At 36.1% G+C, this 20,951-nt stretch overlaps 1 protein-coding gene across 1 annotated transcript; it reads right to left on the bottom strand.

Annotated features, from left to right (window-relative positions):
* Positions 1-19,997: 19,997 nt before the first annotated feature.
* LOC125679894 (melanocortin receptor 5-like) lies at positions 19,998-20,951 on the bottom strand. The gene has a single exon (XM_048919346.2). The coding sequence runs from the start codon at positions 20,949-20,951 to the stop codon at positions 19,998-20,000; it is 954 nt and encodes a 317-aa protein (XP_048775303.2).

Raw genomic sequence — 20,951 nt, 5'->3', positions numbered from 1 at the left:
AATAAAAAATAAAATTTCATGTGCTTGATAACTACGCATATGATAAACTCAATTATTACATTTTGCATTACTACAATTTGCGTCGAGTTCAACGCAGAATGTAATAAAGCAAAATGGCATAGATATATAAGATCTATTGAGCGCCGAATTAGCATAAAATAAAGTAATTGAAAATAACATTATTTAAAGATATGTTTAATTTTTAATTATTGCGTGCTTTAAATGAATCAAATAAATCTGTATTATCAATGAATGAGAGCAATATTGAGTTACTGTTCTCTTATATTGAATTAACGATATCATTTGTCTTATTAAGAGCGCGATTATTACAAGATCATCGTTTGAAAATCTCTCTCTCATCCCATACACTCGTGCAGTGTTGTATATGCAAATTATCTATGCACAAACAATTTATGTACCTAAATGATTTCCTGATTTATAAATCTGCAATACTCTGACAAGTAAATCATACGGTATAAGGATTCATGCACAATACAGGGTAAATATTTTACCCCACCTCTGACAAGTTAGCAGGGGGATCCTGAATAGTGATTGGCTCATTACGGTCACGTGAAGACGTGGGATATTCTATCTCACGTCACCGTCAAAATTTATACCAGGCCTCCTTGCGAGTTATCTTTCTTGTTGCATTTGTCAACAACAATGGCGGCCAAACGGTTTGCAAGTTTGGCAGCAGACGAGATCGAAAAAAAGAAATTACTGATTAACTCCAAAGAAACTATTCGAATCAATCAGAAGGCAGCTCGTTTGTTAAAGGCCTACTTAGGAGAACTCAATCAAAATCAAAATTTCGAAGAATTCGATGCCGTTCGCTTGAACGGGAGTGCTTTGCCATTTCTACATGAATGCACGAAAACAGGATGGTGAATTTTACAAGGCCACAACGTTTGAAAACATGAGGCATGCGATCAACAGGTACTTGCGGGACCCCCCATATAATAGGAAATTTGATATTATAAAAGATGACGAATTTCGCGATGCAAATGTGTCATTCAAGGCTGCCCTGGCTAAATTAAAACGGATAGGGAAAGGGAGTGTACAACATCATCCTGTTATTAACGAGAGTGACCGTCAAAAAATGTACGAGTCGAAACAAATGAATCCCCAAACCCCGTACGGACTTTTTAATAAAGTTCAATTTGATGTAAGGCTATACTTTTGCCGGAGATATGTAGAGAACATGCATATTATGTCAAAATCAACGTTTGAGGTCATGCAGGAACCAAAATCAGGACTGAAATATGTGGCGAAATGTACAGACGAATTAACTAAAAACCATAGAGGTAACGACAGGGAAACCACCTCCGGTGTGATGCCAGAATCCCCGGGATCTCCATTCTGTCCGGTAAGATCTTTTGAAAAGTATATTGGCAAACTCCACCCCAGTTGCTCAAGTTTATGGCAAAGACCAAGGGATTCGTTTGACGATAATGATGAAACTTGGTACTGTAACGTGCGATTGGGTGAGAAAAAACTAGCATCATTCATGTCAAAACTAAGCCAGGACACAAATCTGTCACAAATCTATACCAACCATTCAATAAGGGCCACTGGTGCTACAATTTTAACCAAATGTTTGTTTAGTCCATCACAAATAATGGCCGTGACTGGACATAAATCAGTGCAGTCTCTAACAGTCTACCAACGAACCCATACCGAGGAAAAAATCGCCATGGGACAGGCAATGGGGCAGAGTCTTGCACCGCAGAGTTTTAAAACTGTCGCTGCTTTACCGAGCACTGCAACACTTGCTCTACCTCCACCCGAATCTGTTGGAGACACTAGCCAGGTGACATTACCTCAGGAACATGGTGATCATGAAGCGGTTGCCGAATTGCAGGGAATCAACATTTCGGATCTCTTTGGTGACTTTAACTGTGATCATACTCTACAATCTCAAACAGAAACCAGGTTTTCGAGTGTCCAGACCAGGCAAATTATGCCAGCTCTCCACGGATACACAATAGGGACAATCAACTTCAGCATAAACATATCAAAATAATAACTGAAAATTCTAGTGATTTGTGCCATGTTTTGCCAGTTCTGTGTTCATCACGTTCATATCAATTTGAATAGACTGTGATATCTGTTTAATGATGTTATATTTATATCTGTTAGTGTTCTTATTAAATTATTATATTTGAATTTTGTATTCTTCCTTCAAAAAGGATGTGACATGAAGCACATAAATGAATTGGCTAGGTTATAGGATTGTATTTCCTCTCAATAGCCTGGAATCAAACCCAGCTCTCCATGCAACATGTGCAATGCAGGGAAAAAATTATGGTATGATTTTGTCTGACCACAAAAGCTCGTTTAAATACAGTCGTCTTTGAATAAGGAATATTTATGGTATGGTGTTGTCTGTAGTTCTGGTATGCAATAGCCTCATGCATATTATCAAAATAGGTCATCGGTGGAGTAAATTCGTTACCTAGTCATTTAGTGACCTGGCACGGGATGACACCAGGTCACTAAGTTTTAAAATGGTATAAAACTTAGTGACCTGGTGTCATCCCGTACCAGGTCACTAAATGACTAGGTAACTAATACTACTCTGTTACTTCCCCTGATTGAAGATAGCTGATCGGCGCGGGCTAAGTGTGTCGCAGTCTGTACAATGGACAATGTTGTTTACTGTTGGAATACAAATGGAGTGTATCGTTTTGTTTCATGGATTATGCTAATAAAGGGAGTTTTACTACTACTTTGAGTATTTTCGACAAGTGTACACGTACATCTTCGGTCCTTTACAAATATTACGAGTAGAACCAGGTAAATAGTCATCCGCATTCGATGCTTTTTCATGACGAGCATACATGACCATGTCTTCTTTATACGTACAGTAGCATTATGTATTTGCATTTTGCTTGAAGTAAGTGTGAATGTTATAGATTTTATGCCCTTTGCTTATTCCATTTCATCAATAGATCTAGATAATAGATGAAATATTTCTCCGCGTTTTTGTATGGTTTTGACATATTTATTGCAAATGTATGCACATTCACGTAAAGAAAGGGGATTCTATATTTATTTATCCAAAGCTTTTAGAATGATTTACTACTATACGATATGTTTATTGTAATTTTGAGCACTGCGTGGTGTTTCAAAACGTGATTTCATTTTTTCTTGATGTCCTATAAATTAGTATCGGAGATGTACGTGTTACCTGTCGAAGCTACCCGCACAGGTAAATCGAAGACACTGATGTGATGTGAAGCGTAGCAAAACTCGTCCCCTTATATACCATGCGAACCCTGATACATATAACAATAGAATATCCAACTAATATGCCGGATTAGCAAAGAAATATGGCGGACATATAGAATTATACTATATTTATTAATTCATGTCAGCTTTAAGGACAGTGATCACCTTCAATGAATCTAAACAGCTTGATAACGAATGTGAGGACATGGCTTGAATATATTTAAGTACAATATACACTTTTTTATCGACATTGAACTAATGAAAATAATTTCTATCATTTACAAATAGCATAACATTACAAGTGTTTCATTATGAATAAACAAGTAGTTTATAGACATGGGGCTTCCTGTAAGGTGCTGAAAACGATATACCAGCAAGGACAATGTCTATTAAAGCGACTTATATCACAAAAGTGAGAATGAATAGCGAACTAATCGTAAAATGATACTTGAAGCGAGAGGTGTCCGAAATCTAGTTAGGTACCTTGTGGTATTATTAAGGATGGGGCACTCATGTATGAAACAAGTGCCTGTGTCGGCCAGCTAGACTGTAAGACCAAGTAGAAAGTAATTAGAGGCATGACTTTTCATTGGACAACCAAAAAAAAAAAAAAGATAACCAATCGTATCAATTTCAGAATTCCTAATTCATTTTCAGTCCGATGTTGGAAAAATCAAATGTTATATTCGCTTTAAAGGCACGTGGAGGTGAATATTATTCATTTATTGCATGATAGGGAGGCGTCGCCCTCTACATTTTTTGTAGGAATATTATTTTTCTTAGGAAATAGATCTTCATATCTCCCGAACATTCATCCAATAAATGCTTATTGATTGATTGAATATTGTATAACGTCCCACTCGAGAATATTTCACTCATATGGAGACGTCACAATTGCCGGTATTCCGAAACAAAGCAAGACTACTAAATTCCTATTGAAATTGCAAAATAAAAAATCTTTAATCGGTGCATGCATATGTAGCTGAGGCCACCTTTAAAAAAAATGCTCGTCCTCTCCCGACCCAGCATTTAAAATATGGGTAGGTAGGTACATGTAGGTAATAGGGAATTTTTTATAAAGAAATTCTTGCTAAACTATTTAAGTTATCAAGCATAACGTTGGTTTGCTGGCACATGGCTTGTTTTTAGCCGACCGACAGAGTTCTCAGTACCAGGTCTCAGATTGTTAGCTGACTGACAGAGTTCTCAGTACCAGGTCTCAGATTGTTAGCCGACTGACAGAGTTCTCAGTACCAGGTCTCAGATTGTTAGCCGACTGACAGAGTTCTCAGTACCAGGTCTCAGATTGTTAGCCGACTGACAGAGTTCTCAGTACCAGGTCTCAGATTGTTAGCCGACTGACAGAGTTCTCAGTACCAGGTCTCAGAGTGTTAGCCGACTGACAGAGTTCTCAGTACCAGGTCTCAGAGTGTTAGCCGACTGACAGAGTTCTCAGTACCAGGTCTCAGAGTGTTAGCCGACTGACAGAGTTCTCAGTACCAGGTCTCAGAGTGTTAGCCGACTGACAGAGTTCTCAGTACCAGGTCTCAGAGTGTTAGCCGACTGACAGAGTTCTCAGTACCAGGTCTCAGATTGTTAGCCGACTGACATAGTTCTCAGTACCAGGTCTCAGATTGTTAGCCGACTGACAGAGTTCTCAGTACCAGGTCTCAGATTGTTAGCCGACTGACAGAGTTCTCAGTACCAGGTCTCAGATTGTTAGCCGACTGACAGAGTTCTCAGTGCCAGGTCTCAGATTGCTAGCCGACTGACAAACTTCTCAGTAATTCCAACCAAAACTTATTTATATCTTGGCTCAATGTACTGAGTTTACAGTATGAAATTTCACAAAAAAGCGCTTTTATCAACCATTTTGAATTTAGTCTCGGTCACCAAGACGCTTCTCATTTTGTGGAATCATATAAATTAAGCGTATTTTAAAATCCTCAAGTAGTTGCAGATGTAAAATTGAAATTGGTAACGATGGCGTGAGAAGATTCCGAAATTTTAAAGAAAAAAATAATCGTTTTTCGGGAGCTAAACAATATTTCAGTCAGGCTGGTGTTTTAGTCAGTCGATCAGGAGAAGGCAAATATGACCTGAGCTCCTAGTGGTAGTAACGTCAACGTATTAGAAACTACGAAAAACGAAATAACCTATTATAATAACCATTTATCATGTTCCCTTCCTCCCTGAGTGCTGATTACTTACTAGGTTTGCGAATCAATCAATTAAAATCGTTTAATTAAACCGTGCATCTTGAAACTTATAGTCTTACCCAGCGTGTAAACAAAATCTTTTTGCGCTAAATACGGACGTCATTATATACCGCGTTTAAATATTGAAGTACAGTAATGCACAAGGCTCCCGAAGGAGTTGAAGTTGATGAGAAAATATGACGTTTTCGGGAAAAGTGAAGTTTCACTCTTCTCTGCACACGACTATCTAGGTCAACCAGTTAACGCGTTATATAGAAATATTGAGGTATAATAAAAACGTTCTATATTTTTATAGTTTCAAACAAAAAAATGACACGTGTCCTTGGAGATGACCTTAAAAACGGATGTCCCGTGTCACAGTAGGTGTGGCATGCTAATGAACCCTCACTGCTCAATGACCGTAAGCGCCGAGCATAGGTGAAGCCCTTCACCGGTCTTGGTGACGTCTCCATGTGAGTGCAAAATTCTCGAGAGGGACGTTAAACAACATACAATGAACCAATCAAACAGAAAGCTCGGAAATATTCATTCATATAAAATATTCAGAAGGGAGAGGAGCGTATATTTAAGCCGTAGCTTGCGATGATGTCTTCCATGCCAAGGGAAGATAATTACGAAAAGACAAAAATAGGGTGGGGTCGTTTTATTAAATAGCACTGGTCCAGATAAGATTTAACAGTTGTGAAACTTTCTTACATAATGAAGATTCGATCATGACCCCCGGGAATAGGGCGGGGCTGCATTAGGGATTTACATGTTTACATAATGAAGATTCGATCATCGCCCCCGGGAATAGGGCGGGGCTGCATTAGGGATTTACATGTTTACATAATGAAGATTCGATCATGACCCCCGGGAATAGGGCGGGGCTGCATTAGGGATTTACATGTTCACATGGGATATATAGAAATAAAATCTTCTCAAGAATAGTAAGACCATGATTAGTCATATTAACATGCAAGCATCCTCAGGTACAACAGATTCAAGTCCCTTCAAATCATGACCGGAGAGGGGGGAGGTTCGGATGAGGTCTTAATAAGGGATGAAAGTTTTACATAACAATACACAGAAGGAAGTCTTTTAAAATCTTATTTTCAGAAGCAGCAGAACCAGAATTAGTCATCTCTAGGTAGTAAAGAAATCAATGCCACCATGGCTAGGTTTGGGTTACAATATGGATTTTAAATTTTTCAAATTGAAATAATGGAGAAAAAGTGAAAATCTTCTCAACAACAAAAGGATGATGTGTAGTATGCAACCACCCTCATGTAGTGCAGATTCAAGTTTGTATGAACCATGGATATGATCCTGGGAGGTACATTGGGGCCACAATAGGGATCGTCATTTTACAAGGGAATATATTCATTACATAGAACACTCTTTAAAAATCTCAAGAGCGATTGACCATGATTATTCATATCAATATGCATGCATTCCTATGTAGTGCAGATTAATGCTTTATTAATCCATGTTCCCTGGGACAAAGATTGGACTAAAATACAGATTCAGAGTTTTACATGAGAATATACATATATGTAGGAAATCAAAAAGATCAAATCATGACCCTTGAGGCTATGGTGGGGCTAAAATATGGGTGTAAAGTTTTACATGAGAATATATATAAGAAATTTTAAAACATTTTTACAAAAGCCGCAGGACCACACTAAATCATATTAATATTCCCAAGTTGTGTGGACTCAAGTTTTTGTTTGTTTGGGTTTTTTTCCTTCCTCTTCTTGAAATTATGGACCCTGGGTTGAAGGGTGGGGCTAGAATCGGGGATCTTTTAAAGATCTTCCGATGAAGAACAGAAGGGTCAATGCTCCTTAGGTGAGCATCGTTACCCATGCATGGACGGCTTCTTGTTTAAATTTACAAATGATATTAGATCAATCTCATCAGTGTTATAAACTAATAAATAAAAAGAAAATTGTACACAATTTAGAAAGTACAATGAAACAAGGATATGGTATAATCACATGCCTCGCTATTTATCCATGGCTTCTTGGTACTGTCTGTACAGATGTGACATATTTCTGTTTCGATATCCACCGAGCATTGTTACTCCCATTTGTCTTCCAATATGATCTGTATTCTCTGGAGGATCCTCCATGTTTCTTTGCTTTCGCAAGTACATTTTTACCATGCGATGCAAGCCTTCCATCTTGTTCAGCGAGTGTGACATTGGGTTCACTTGATTCAATGGTTTACCTGGATGTGACATTGGGTGCACTTGATTCAATGGTTTACCTGGATGTGACATTGGGTGCACTTGATTCAATGGTTTACCTGGATGTGACATTGGGTGCACTTGATTCAATGGTTTACTTGGATGTGATATTTGGTATACTTGATTCAATGCTTTATCTGGATGTGGCATTGGGTGTACTTGGTTTGATGTGTATGGTGGTCGAGGATATTGAAGCTTTTGGTTAACATTGTGATATAATGTAATTCTATTTTGGTGCATCATTTGTTCATGTTCGTCTAAATCTTCTTTAACGTCTTCATTGCATGTAATTTGCTTTTGTAAAAGTTGCCATCTGGTGAGGAAAGGAACTTCTTTCCATTTTTCCTTCCAAGAGCATGCGTTCAGCGCTCCTCTTATTCCGCTTATGATTTTACCTAATCAAAGAACATGTATATATGTGTAGAACATTATTAGTACAACTGATATATCTCTACCCATATAATCGACCTCACTTTGTGCTGTATGAAAATGATATATTTGTATATTTCGGGCGTTTTCTATATGCTTGATTTAATGTTTTATTTATTGCACGAGGATTGTAAACTGCTCTAGAGCTAGAAATATGCTATCCTATATACATTCTATATGCTTGCATTGCTTATATATCTCCAGTAATAATCCTTATATTGACTTGGGATTTTTTTTTTCAAGATGAAAGGTCTCTTGCGTGTCAGCAGATTTATTACTGAGAAACATCGGTGAAAGTAAATATTATTCGTACATCTGGTCTATCCACCTATGTGGACAATCTCACTCTCTGTGCCATATGAAAAAGATGATACATTTGTTTATTTCAGCGTTTGAAATTGAACACATCGTATAAGTACCTGCAATAATGTAATTTTGTCCGACGTCCAGTAAAGTTCCACATTCAGCTAAACCCATTGGACTCTCTAGCTCAATGTACTTTGGACCAGAACCCTAAGAAAACAATTATATGGTATTAGTCTTTACCTTATGCTATAGTAATCACACGTAACATTTTGATCACGTGACAAAAGGATTTCCTGTATGATATCTGACCTTAATATGGAACTGCACTTGAACAACAAATATGTTCTTTTTTATTCCAGGTGTAACAAAGCGACCTATCAATCGTCCAATGACGGCTGAAAGTTCAAGAAGTTTTAAATAACAAGTGGTGCATATGTAAAGTCGAGATAATTAATTACATGCTAGTGATGACTATAAACATTTACTTCTGGTAGTTAAAGAAAATAATTTCATTTCTATTTCGTTTAGAAAAATTTACTTTGTGTATATAGTAAGTGGGGTATTTCTGTTCAAGACTTTACCAAGATGCATTTCCTGTCATCCTTTGTTTCTACCTATCGAGAAAATTCGCAGTATCGCTTACCGTAGTCAGAAGCACAAAATCTGTCCTCCCTGGTAATACGTGGGCACACGCATCCTTTTATCGGCAGTACGCATGACAATTGGAAAATGACAACAAGGAGCAGATTCTTTACAAAGACCCGTATGTCCTAAACAAAAAAGTTTACGTTTTACGGATATGTATCTCTTAATATACCTATTTCATCACATATTTCACAGATGCTGGGATCGAAACAAGAATATGTTCTAAATCTAATTACGAGAAAAAACTTATTTTCAGCATTGGAGGATGTCATTTAAGAAATAAACTACGCGTTTTCCTGAATATTGTAGGATAACCTCCGAGGTCGAAAATATTTCAATCAACATTTTGAGTCCTAGGAAGTTATCCTGCGTCATCTGCGAAAACAAGAACTTTAATATTTCTATTCTACTATGGTTCAAAAATATTCTCTAAACAGCCAGGAATTATGTCACTTTGTGACGTCATTAGCAGCTTCGGAAACGGAATACAAGTTGTTTGCTGACAAAAATAGGTGAAATGGTAGGTTCTACCATTTTGAAAGCTAGTTCAAGTATTTAGTTTGATGTTGATGAGTTACCGTATATTAATGTGATGTATTTAACCGCTCTCAATGCTGATTTTTTCATGCATAGTCCATCAAACTACACACACGTGGAAGAAGAACATATTTTCTGAGTATCGCCTTGCTAGACATGTGTATCAATTTCGGAGCGCAGACGATTGATTTTTGTTGAATATAAAAAGTTGATTGACTGAATATTGTTTAACGTCCCTCTCGAGAATAATCAATATTTCACTCATATGGGGACGTCACCACTGCCGGTGAAGAGCTGCAAAATTTAGGCCTATGCTCGGCGCTTATGGCCTTTGAGCAGAGAAAGATCTTTATCGTGCCACACCTGCTGTGACACGAAACCTCGGTTTTTGCAGTTTCATCCGAAGGACCGACCCATTAAGTTGCCTTCTACAAGCAAGGGGTACTGAGGACCTATTCTAACCCGGATACCCACGGGATTAAAAATTTGATATCATTCAGTCAATTTACAAATCTGCTTTGAAATATATATTATTTTTGAAGATTATGAAATAAAATTATCAGATATTGACTTTATTGTTTTATTAGCAAATTATGAAGTGAAAAAGCAGCAGGTAGGATTGCGGAACAGTCACCTCTCTGTAATAACCGTGGTAAAATGATTCTGATAAAGATATTTCACTAATTTGTAACAATCCTCCTTTTCCTCTTGATATTGTTTTTTTATTTATATCTAATTTACATGATATAGGTTTTGTGATTTATATAATTCTGTACGTCCTGTACATCATGTAACATGATATATGTTTTGAGAGAAATAAAGGAACTAGATAGAGCGCTGTTAATTATGAAAATTATCATAAGTTCAACTGCCGTATCACCTTGTATGCTCCAAAAAGAATTATTGCTTGCTGAACTTTACTGCACTTTGTGAGGAGAAACTGGTATATTTCATCCGTTCCAACACACTTCAAAATTACATTTTACTATAAATTCCTAGATATACGCAAAAAATTCATCATTGTGTAATTTCACGAGAAGCGTCACTCGCGAATTAAAATCACTCGCTTTTATTTCTATATTGCTAAAATACATGTAAAGATTCTTGATTAACAGAGCACTCGCGAATTTATGTTCTTGCGATTTGATGTATACAGAGTCATTTTGCGATATTTTAAAGTACTTGTATATACAGTATTCGGTAGATATGAAATATTTCATTTAAAAAAAGTTAAATGGCGTTCAATATTGGAACTAAAAATGATTTCAAAATTCTCCTTTCAAACATTACATATACGCGTAAATACTTTTACAAACAGTTGGTTTACAATACTTTTTGTTTATTTGGATTTATTGTGGTCTATTTTAAAAAAAATGGTACTTTGTTGATATAGAAAACTTTTAGGAGGCAAAAAGAAAATTTAAAAATATCAATATACAGTTTGATATAAATGAGAATTGGTCATGTCCTAAGCGAGCATTTAAAATCCATATAGGAACGCTAAATGTACTTACCATTTTGATGCTTCAGTTTGATTGAAAGTCTCTCCAAGAAGCGATCCTGCTTAAATAGTTTGAAATCGTGATGTTCATACAAATTAAACTTAAAAGATTCGGAAGAAATCACCCGCTATCTCTCCATTTCATTAAAATTAACCTTCGAGATTTAAGAATCAAATTGTGGGAAACCTCATCATAGATTACCGGTAATTAGCACATTATGTGATAATTAACAGAATCATTATCTTAACTGACAGCAGTAATTAACACTCCCATTTAGTCAATGTTCTTAATCTAGACGTGCGGTTTTTTAATACTAATACCACATATTTCATTTTCACAGTGTAACTATCACACTTTCACGACTGGCATAGAATTACATGATACTCTAAATTTCTTTTTCTTTTTTTTTTTGTTCTTCATTTCTATGCAACCAATTCTTTATTTCAAATGTACAATAGATTTTTAAAATATTTCTGAAAAGGTAGATCTCTTATTCCAGGTTGACAACATTACTTCGTGCTTGTACATATCTTAATGGAAACGATATTGTCTCTTACATATCTTAATGGAAACGATATTGTCTCTTACATATCTTAATGGAAACGATATTGTCTCTTACATATCTTAATGGAAACGATATTGTCTCTTACATATCTTAATGGTGTTTATATCCTAACGGTAACGATATTGTCTTGTTCATATGTAGTGGTAACGATACTGTCTTAAATCCACCCGCGGAAACTGCTGCAATGTATATTGTATGATTTGAGTGATTATTTTTTTGTTGATATTCTTATTATTTCTTAATTCTCTTAAGGAAAGTCGAAAACACGAGAGAGAGAGAGAGAGAGAGAGAGAGAGAGAGAGAGAGAGAGAGAGAGAGAGAGAGAATTCCATTATATATAATAAACTGCAATTTTTTAATTTTTTTTTTTACAAAATGTTTTTCAATGAAGAATATTGTCGCAAGAGGCGACTAAATGGGACAGTCTTTCGGATGAGACCGCTAAAAATGAGGTTCTGAGTCACAGCAGGTGTGGCACGATAAAGATCCCTCCCTGCTCAAAGGCCGGAAGCACCGAGCATATGCCTAAATTTTACAGCCCTTCACCGGCATTGGTGACGTCCCCATATGAGTGAATTTTTTTCGAGCGGGGCGTTAAAACAATATACAACCAATCAATAAAGAATACGTAAGAAGTATACTTACCTAGTTTTCGTGATGAGGAGTGTGCCGGACAATAGATATAGGTTAAAATGCATACCAACTGCTGAAATACCTCTAAACCAAGCTCTAGTGTGAGAATAAGCATCCACCATCTTTTACAAAAATCTGATTGATGTAGAATAAATACATGCCACAATATGCACATGCATTTGTAGGCCCCGTGGTACAGTGTACTTTAATTAACGTCATCTCCCTCATTACCTACTTCAATGTAGGTGGGGTTTTGAAATGATATTTCATAAAGAACTGTAGATTTTTCATTATGCAAATGCAATGCACTTTAACGATTTATGTTCGCTTTTCTTTTATCATCATCATCATCATCATTTTTTTTTTTTTTTTGCATGTCATTAAGCCTGATTCGTGTTTTTATATTCAATAAACGTTGTATAATAAATCTTTTCTCAGGATTACACTTGTATATGTATAGATTGAGTGTGATGTATAAATGAAAAAGTCAGATTTGCAATGCATTTATCATTTCTTTCTTTGCAAATGTTGAGTGTTTTACAACCGACAGTAACGTCTATGTATACTGTAGTTAATTAGGAAATGTAATGTAAAATCATTAGCTAAGACAGAGGATGTTTCTCTGTGATACTAGTGTCACGGTCCTAATGTACAGGGTAGTGTCAGTATATATCTGTATATTTGTTAGTGTGCAGTCCATGCAATGGTATAAAATATGTAATTCATGTTTTTACAGCTGATTTAAAGTAGTTTATATACATGTAATTCATCTTTGAAATGAATCATACTGTCATATGTATATACATGTAGGTTAGGTTTACTGGAAATAACAATACCATTGTCCTTCTTACATTGTAAAGTAGGGATCAAAGATATAAAATTCATATTTGTATCACAAATCTGGGAGTTTTAGGTCACCTGAGTCTCAGGTGAACCATTGTCATTGGTCTGCGTCAGTCGTCATCCGTCGTGCGTTAATATTTTTAACTTTTTGATAACTACCTTTCAAATTCTTTTCAAATTTGGTATGAAGCGTTTTTGGAACAAGGGGACATAAATTGTAAATTTTAGAACTTTTTGCACTCTGGGGACTTAAGGGAAAGGGCAAAATTTGTCAAATTTTCTAAGTTTTTTCTATTCTACAACTGCACGTCTGTAAGAAAACCTAAACACATAGTCATGTACCGTAGAACAGGAAAAATTGTAAATTTCATTATCCCCTAGGTAGTGGTTTTGAGTCCAGAGAATCTGGTTCCAGGGTGGCGCCAAATTTATCATGGTGATTATTGTCTTTATCTTCTGAAAGACTTCTTCTTTAAATTTGCTGACACTGTAGAAAAGTAAATGTATATTTAGAAAAAGCAGAAAAGGATGTACCTAAATTTTGAATTTTGCAACTCCAGGTTTTGACTTTAGGGCAGTTCCAAAATAGCCAAATCGTCTTAATTATAACATATCATATTATGTAACATATCTTTCATCAGTATGGATACTTTCGGGGGCATTTGCGCTTTAAGAACACATCTTGTTTGATACTGCTGCTGAATATTTGAATTAAGCTTAGATATGCAAAACAGGAAACTTATTTTAGATTGCATAACCCTTGGGGCTAGTAATACTTTTAACTAATACTCAGGTGACCGATAAGGCCTGTGGGCCTCTTGCTTTTTTAATTATGCGTATAGTATGAAACTAATTGGAGGAATTTCAAAGCAAAGACATCTACATATGATACCCATATCTTTTTCTTGAAATAACATAATAGTATATCAATCTACAGATAAATTGTATTGTTGATCAAAAGTGTTCTCCATGACACATTGTTTAGAAGGAACCGGATACAGAAGAAGATAACGAAACACTGTTTCTCATTATTAATGATTGCGAACTTAATTCATTTCCTAAACAAGGATTTTGCTTGAACATTGATATATGATACTCAGTAAGGTAATCTTTGAAGAAGCAAATCAATATATAAAAAAATTTAAGGTATATGATATTTCTGAGAGCATGTCAAAAGTTCATAAATTTATCATAGAACTAGTTACAATTACTAACAGATTCGTTTAATGCATAAAGTAAGCCGATTGTTCTGTTTCCTGAGGGGTGATGCTTTATGTTGTATCGTTCCAAGCTGAAATATTCCAATTTACATTTCACAGGATAAAAACAGAATCCCGCTGTGCTAAACAAGGTATATTTATTAAAGTACGATGATGAGTTGCTATAGCAACCACATCTTCGTACCTGTTCAGACGCAGGTGTCTGTATAGAGCTAAAAATTCCGGATTACTTTCGTCGTTGTTGAGATTGGCGGAGATTATTTTACAAATATAGCAATATAAGTTTAACAAAGTACAAGGTACACATAAGGTCATGTGAATTTTCAAACTTCCGGTATGAAATTATGTAGAAAGTATAATCTGGTAAAAAAAATATTGTGAAATAATTTTCAATGTAGTTTATACAGTATATTATATTCGTGGTTTTTTTTTTTAAATTTTCACTCAAAATAGCCACAAATATGATATGTTTATTTTTAAAGTTTTGTAAAGAGCGCAGCATGCGATCTCTTCATGTCTAGACAGACTCCTCTACAATGATTTGTTTCTTATAGACACAAAACCGTAACAACTTCCGCTCCGTGCGCTACTTGACTTAAAAATTCGTTGACCCTATGGTGAGCTATTATCCCCAAATATTTAAGATGTCTATTTAAAAGTATAAAACTTCAAAACGATTAGATATACATTATAGTCCAAGAGACATGAGACGAACATGGAAACTACGTCAAAGGTCATCTATAAATTTCAGAATTTTGCTTTTGTTATGATCACTTTATTCCATGGGATATTGATAGATATACCTTGCACGCATATTGATTATTCAGATAATCTTAATACCGTATACTAATGATTTTGAATTTTGACCTTTCTTGAAACTACAACCCCTGTGTTGAAAGGATGTCCTAAAAAGCCACAATAAAGTTGCTTCTCATAAACCGTAAAGTCATAGAGACACGAAACAAATCAACCTGACGCAAGCGTCAAAGATACGCGTATCAGGCCGCTGAAGATGAAACAAATCATTCTTTTTTTTTAAATCATTATTTTTCAAGATTGTCCCACACTGAAGATATACATTTTGTACATCTCTTGAGGATGAAGAGTCAATTGTGAAGTCGTGCTTTACTGATTTGTAAGGGGGGGGTGTCTTTTTATGATTGCGTGTTTGTTATAATACAATGGCGAGATAAAATCTCGAAAACACGACGTCATCATCTCGTTATTTAAAAGAAAAGATCTCGTAATTACGAGATAACAAAATATTCAATAAACTCACAAATTGTCATCATACTTAGTATGATATTTTTGATCTCTCAACCCAATAGTATCTCGTATTTACCAAGCTTTTTTTTTTTTTATCGTAGTAACTAGATTGTTTTTGTTGCCTTGATACTAATCAGCTCTTAGGGCTTGTTGAAATGAAAAATGTATCTTTTTTTATCATAAGTTTTGAAAAATCAAAAATTCATCAAAATAAGTGCATTAATACAAGCCTTTACAATTTTATATAGGGGCATAATTATAGGAGACAATTTACGTTGTTCAACCCGAACTTCAAATTTATAGCGTCCCTTTGCGTTCATACGCCAGTGCTCCATTAGTCATTTTCATAATGACTGTGTCCAATAAACACAAGACCAAGTGTAATTACCATTAACACTCCATCAAAAAGTATGGTGGTGCCATCAAATTGATAGTTATGTATTTTGATAATGTGATAATGTTTTCTATATTTGGAGGTATTAAACCCTCGTAATACTATTTCAAGAATATCGGGGTTTAACTAAATGCTTTACTGATGAATTTCTTATTTGGATTAGTAACCACTGTCTGAACTTGTGTTTAACATTTCTATTTTTGATGAGGTCTTAATGTGTGTTATATATATATATATATACAAAATGTACTTTGAATATCATCAACAATTATAGCATGTACTGTAATTGTATATGAAATTTCTCTTGGATCGCTTATGTCCAAAAGGTTATAAAAGGCTTGAAGGTTATAATTTTTTTTTTACCGTACTCATACTCAAACTCAGCCATGTTTGTTTTGAGTACAACTCTGAGCAAGTTCCGAAGCATACTCGAAAAATCTTGAGAATGTACTCCATTTGAGTATGAGGGTGATTTTATAAAAGTTTTATAACTTCATGTTTGAGTATGAGTACGATGTCGAGCACGGAGTTCGACTTTGATTATGAAAACGTGCTCAAGAAAATTTTATAACCTTTTCCTTATGCCCCAGGGAGGAAGAGATCATGAAATTCACAGTTTGTTTTGTTCCCAGTGATCCATAGTTGTTACATACCAAAATTAGTTGAAATTTGTTCAACCCTTTTCGAGAACCTGAAAATTGTTCAGTGTGTATAAGTCATGACTGGACTTAACCTTTCCATACATCTGCAAGTGCAAGTCGTGACTGAAATAACCCTGTCCGTATGTCGTGACTGAAATAACCCTGTCCGTATGTCGTGACTGAAATAACCCTGTCCGTATGTCGTGACTGAAATAGCCCTGTCCGTATGTCGTGACTGAAATAACCCTGTCCGTATGTCGTGACTGAAATAACCCTGTCCGTGTGTCTGCATGGCGTTGTGGCTGGATTTTCTCAGTCCATATGTCCGCAAGCGCAAGGGGTGACTGGACTTTTCCTTTAGCAATAGTTTGGTTGACACATTTAGACATCCTCTTTCTGATAGTCTAATACCAGAATTTCGAGTCAATCGGATCTTTGCTTGGCCTTTTCCGTCAAATTGAGAAAAAAACCTTTTATGTAGGCCCCAGAATACAACGGTTTTCAATGCTAGATATCTTAATATGGTTCCGTTTTATACAGTAAGTAAATACAGGTGTGGTGGATTAAAACGTTTTATTCGAAAAATTACTGCTTCAATTTCACACATGGTATCATATGTAAACAAACGATTTTTGAAAACTTTTTACATTTTGCTACTAGAGAAAGACATGAAACGCATATCTAAGAAGCGACTGTCAATATTAATATAAGGGCATTAAAGGTCCATCAACATCGACAAAGTCTCATCCTAGACCGCGAGTCTTCTTCCCTCGACATCGCAATCCAACGCTCGTACAAATGAAGGACTCTATTGATAGTAATATTACCATTATATCCTTTGACATCATTTTGTTTTCGTCGAATTCTATAATTGACACAGAAAAATGATAATTAGAGTGACAATCATTTGCAATAAAACGCGTGCGGTATTTTATACATTCAAAACTAATTAAGTATTTCATATGCATTTTTGCATATATTTGTAAGCCTCACATTGTTCGAAAAGAAGTAATGCTTTACCATGGAAATGTTTACTAGTTCAATATAACATTATTGCAGAATAATAGAATATCCCTACTCAGGTTGGACTTATCCCCTCGCAAGTCATTGCGAGTGGGGATATAATGACGCGACCGTTCGTGTGTAGGCGAGTATGTGAGTGTAGCTTGTGAACACTCTACGGGCCACATTTTCTGCTTGATTGATTTGATAATTCCCACGTAGTTTTGGTATCAAAAAAGGAAAAATCCTATTGATTTAGGGTCAAAAGTCAAGGTCATTAGAGCTTGTAGACACTCTACAGACCACATTTTTGCTCGATTGATTTGATATTTCACGTGTAGCTTTGCTATCAAAGGAGGAAGAGTCCTATTGATTTAGGGTCAAAAGTCAAGGTCACTACGGGTTTTCATAGCTTGTAGACGCCTTACTGACTACATTTGTTGCTCGATTCATTCAATACTTCGAATTCACAGGTAGCTTTGCTTTCAAGAAGGAATAAACCATTTCATATATTAAATTATGAGGAAGTAAGTAGCGTACATTTGATGTAAAAATTTAATTGATAGGTCCGAAAAGTTTCACTCTAGTCTGAATCTCGCGTCTGTCATAGACGAAAAACTTCCTGGACCGGTAAATGTCCTAGTAAAAATAAACATGTGAAATCGAGAGATCGATGACGTTTGTCTCTATTATCTTAAGAATCTGTGGCTTGAAATTTGGCATGCATGTGGTTAAAACATTAATCTAAGCAAGAAGACCGGAAAATTACGCATATAGCACCTAGTTTCTGACGTTTTAGGCATTTGAAGCAAGTGGGTAGTTGGTTTTTTTTTCCATCTGGGTGAGAGTTAGACCCCTTTCCATATTTATGGTATCACAGAGTTAGGGCACTTAACGGACTTAGCCCCTGTGGGCTGATACACATTGGTTTGCAGATTATCCATATTGCTCGGCAGATCAGTATGTCCAAGGTCAAAACCAGGCCAGACGGGTTTTATGTGTTTCCCACTCCCACATGTTGTATATTATGTGTATTGCTGCAGCAATACACTCACTAATTCTGCTTTTCTTTTATAATGTGATTTGGGGAAGCCGGGGATATATTAAAAAAAACGAATATATGTTGGAGTGCGTCGATCGCATCACGATGGCGCATCAATTGTAATTACTGGGCTATTTCTGTAACCGCATACCCATTACGGAAAAGGACGAGCGCGTGATCCGATTGGATAGAGCATATGTGACATCACTGGTGCGTTTGGTCATTGATACTCTAACCCCGTTCTGCTTCGTTACATTTAGTTGCGTTGATCTACTCATGTTTTGCATATAATATGCCAAAATTTGACACATGGTGCACGAGTCCAAAAATCCAAACGTTAACATCCAATATAATAAGATAACAAGAGATTTTTAACAAGGTGATTTATTCTCATATTTAATAAATATATATAGAAAATAAAAAGATCGTAAGAGGCACTTCATTGTGTTCGACACACGGGAATTTAATACGTATTCATCATACTCTTTCATTCTGTTAACTAACTAATAAACCCTGTACATATATTGAAATAAAGAATACTGCACAACATATATATTGATTCCTGAACAAAATTTGATTAAACGTTGTAAACAGGCTATAATTTTCTCGACATACATGTACAGTGTATGATATGTAAAGGAACCGATGATGAGATTTCAAGCACATTTTTTAATGATATTAGATGTCGAATTTGTGTTTATGGATTCTGCATTCTGCTGGATAATTGTACAGCTTGTTATCTAGTATTATAAATAAATAAATATATATATATATAAAGCACAAACAAACAATTATAACACCCAACCTTACGTTTACCCCTAGGATCTAAAAGATGCATGTGATAATCAATTAATTAATATATAAAGCACTAAATAATCACAACTAGGTACTGAAAATTTTCGCCCCAGCCCGGGGTCGAACCAGCGACGTACGGCACCCACCGCCTAGCAAGATTGTCAAACCAGTGCGTAAGTCCACTCGGCCACAACAACCAGTGCGTAAGTCCACTCGGCCACAACGACTGTGGCCGAGTGGACTTACGCACTGGTTTGACAATCTTGCTAGGCGGTGGGTACCGTACGTCGCTGGTTCGACCCCGTGTGGCCGAGTGGACTTACGCACTGGTTTGACAATCTTGCTAGGCGGTGGGTGCCGTACGTCGCTGGTTCGACCCCGGGCTGGGGCGAAAATTTTCAGTACCTAGTTGTGATTATTTAGTGCTTTATATATATATATATATATATATATATAATTTTAAGATGGTTGAATACACAGAATCTTCACTTCCGGTTTTACATGTGGGTTGATGCCATGTGTGTTTTGTCAGTTATTTCCTTTGGTTGAACCTCCAAAAATGGTTGATAGAGAATGTTTCTTTCTTTTAAAAGATTCTCATGTCGTGATCTATCGCATACACACAGCATCAACAGAAGCTGAATTCTACACTCTCGAAATCGCCATATATACAGCATTGGGTTGATGAAGATCGTGACAAGGGTAACACTCAAAGTTATCAATTCCATCTTCCATATCGCCACGTCTTGTTTAAAATACATAACAACATGGACGATGATCGCTAAGAGGTACAAAACGAAATGTGGTCCTGTTATGAGAACGACTTTCCTGCTGAATACCATTTGGTCGTGGATTATTCTTGATGCGGATAGAGACTGCAGATCGTTTATTTCTCTGTTGTGTTTTCGATAAATGGACAGTATCTTCAAATACGAACAAACGTACATGGTTAGAAACACACTACGCAGAATGATTTTGAATAAAAGCGATTCAGACTTGAAAATCTGAATTACAACAGCGGAAATAATGCTGAAAATCCATAGTCCCACACATATCGTTATCATGCGTTCTGTAGTTGTATAAATTTGGTATTTTAACGCAAACTGTAAGCTTAGAAAGCGGTCTATTCCAAAAGCTGTTATGTTCAGAATGGACAAGGTTGTTAAGGTATCAAAGATGACGTGGCAAATACTCTCGCCTTCTTTTGAAATGGGATAGACGTATTGGACGCCATACGCGATGCCTGTAGCACTCCCCAAAAGAAAATCAGGAACCGTCATGTTTATGGATAAGACTTTGATTTGTAAGGGAAGCTTTTTACATTTTATCAACACGAAGAAGCCCAACACATTACCCAGGGCAGCCACCAAATAGGAAACTGAGAAAACAAAAAATAATGGACTTTCCAAATGATGTAGGGTGGCGTTTTCCGCCATGTCTCCATTCCACAT

This window comes from Ostrea edulis, chromosome 2 (genome assembly GCF_947568905.1).
Source record: "Ostrea edulis chromosome 2, xbOstEdul1.1, whole genome shotgun sequence".
NCBI lineage: Eukaryota > Metazoa > Mollusca > Bivalvia > Ostreida > Ostreidae > Ostrea > Ostrea edulis.
This window is presented reverse-complemented; position numbering and strand designations above follow the sequence as displayed.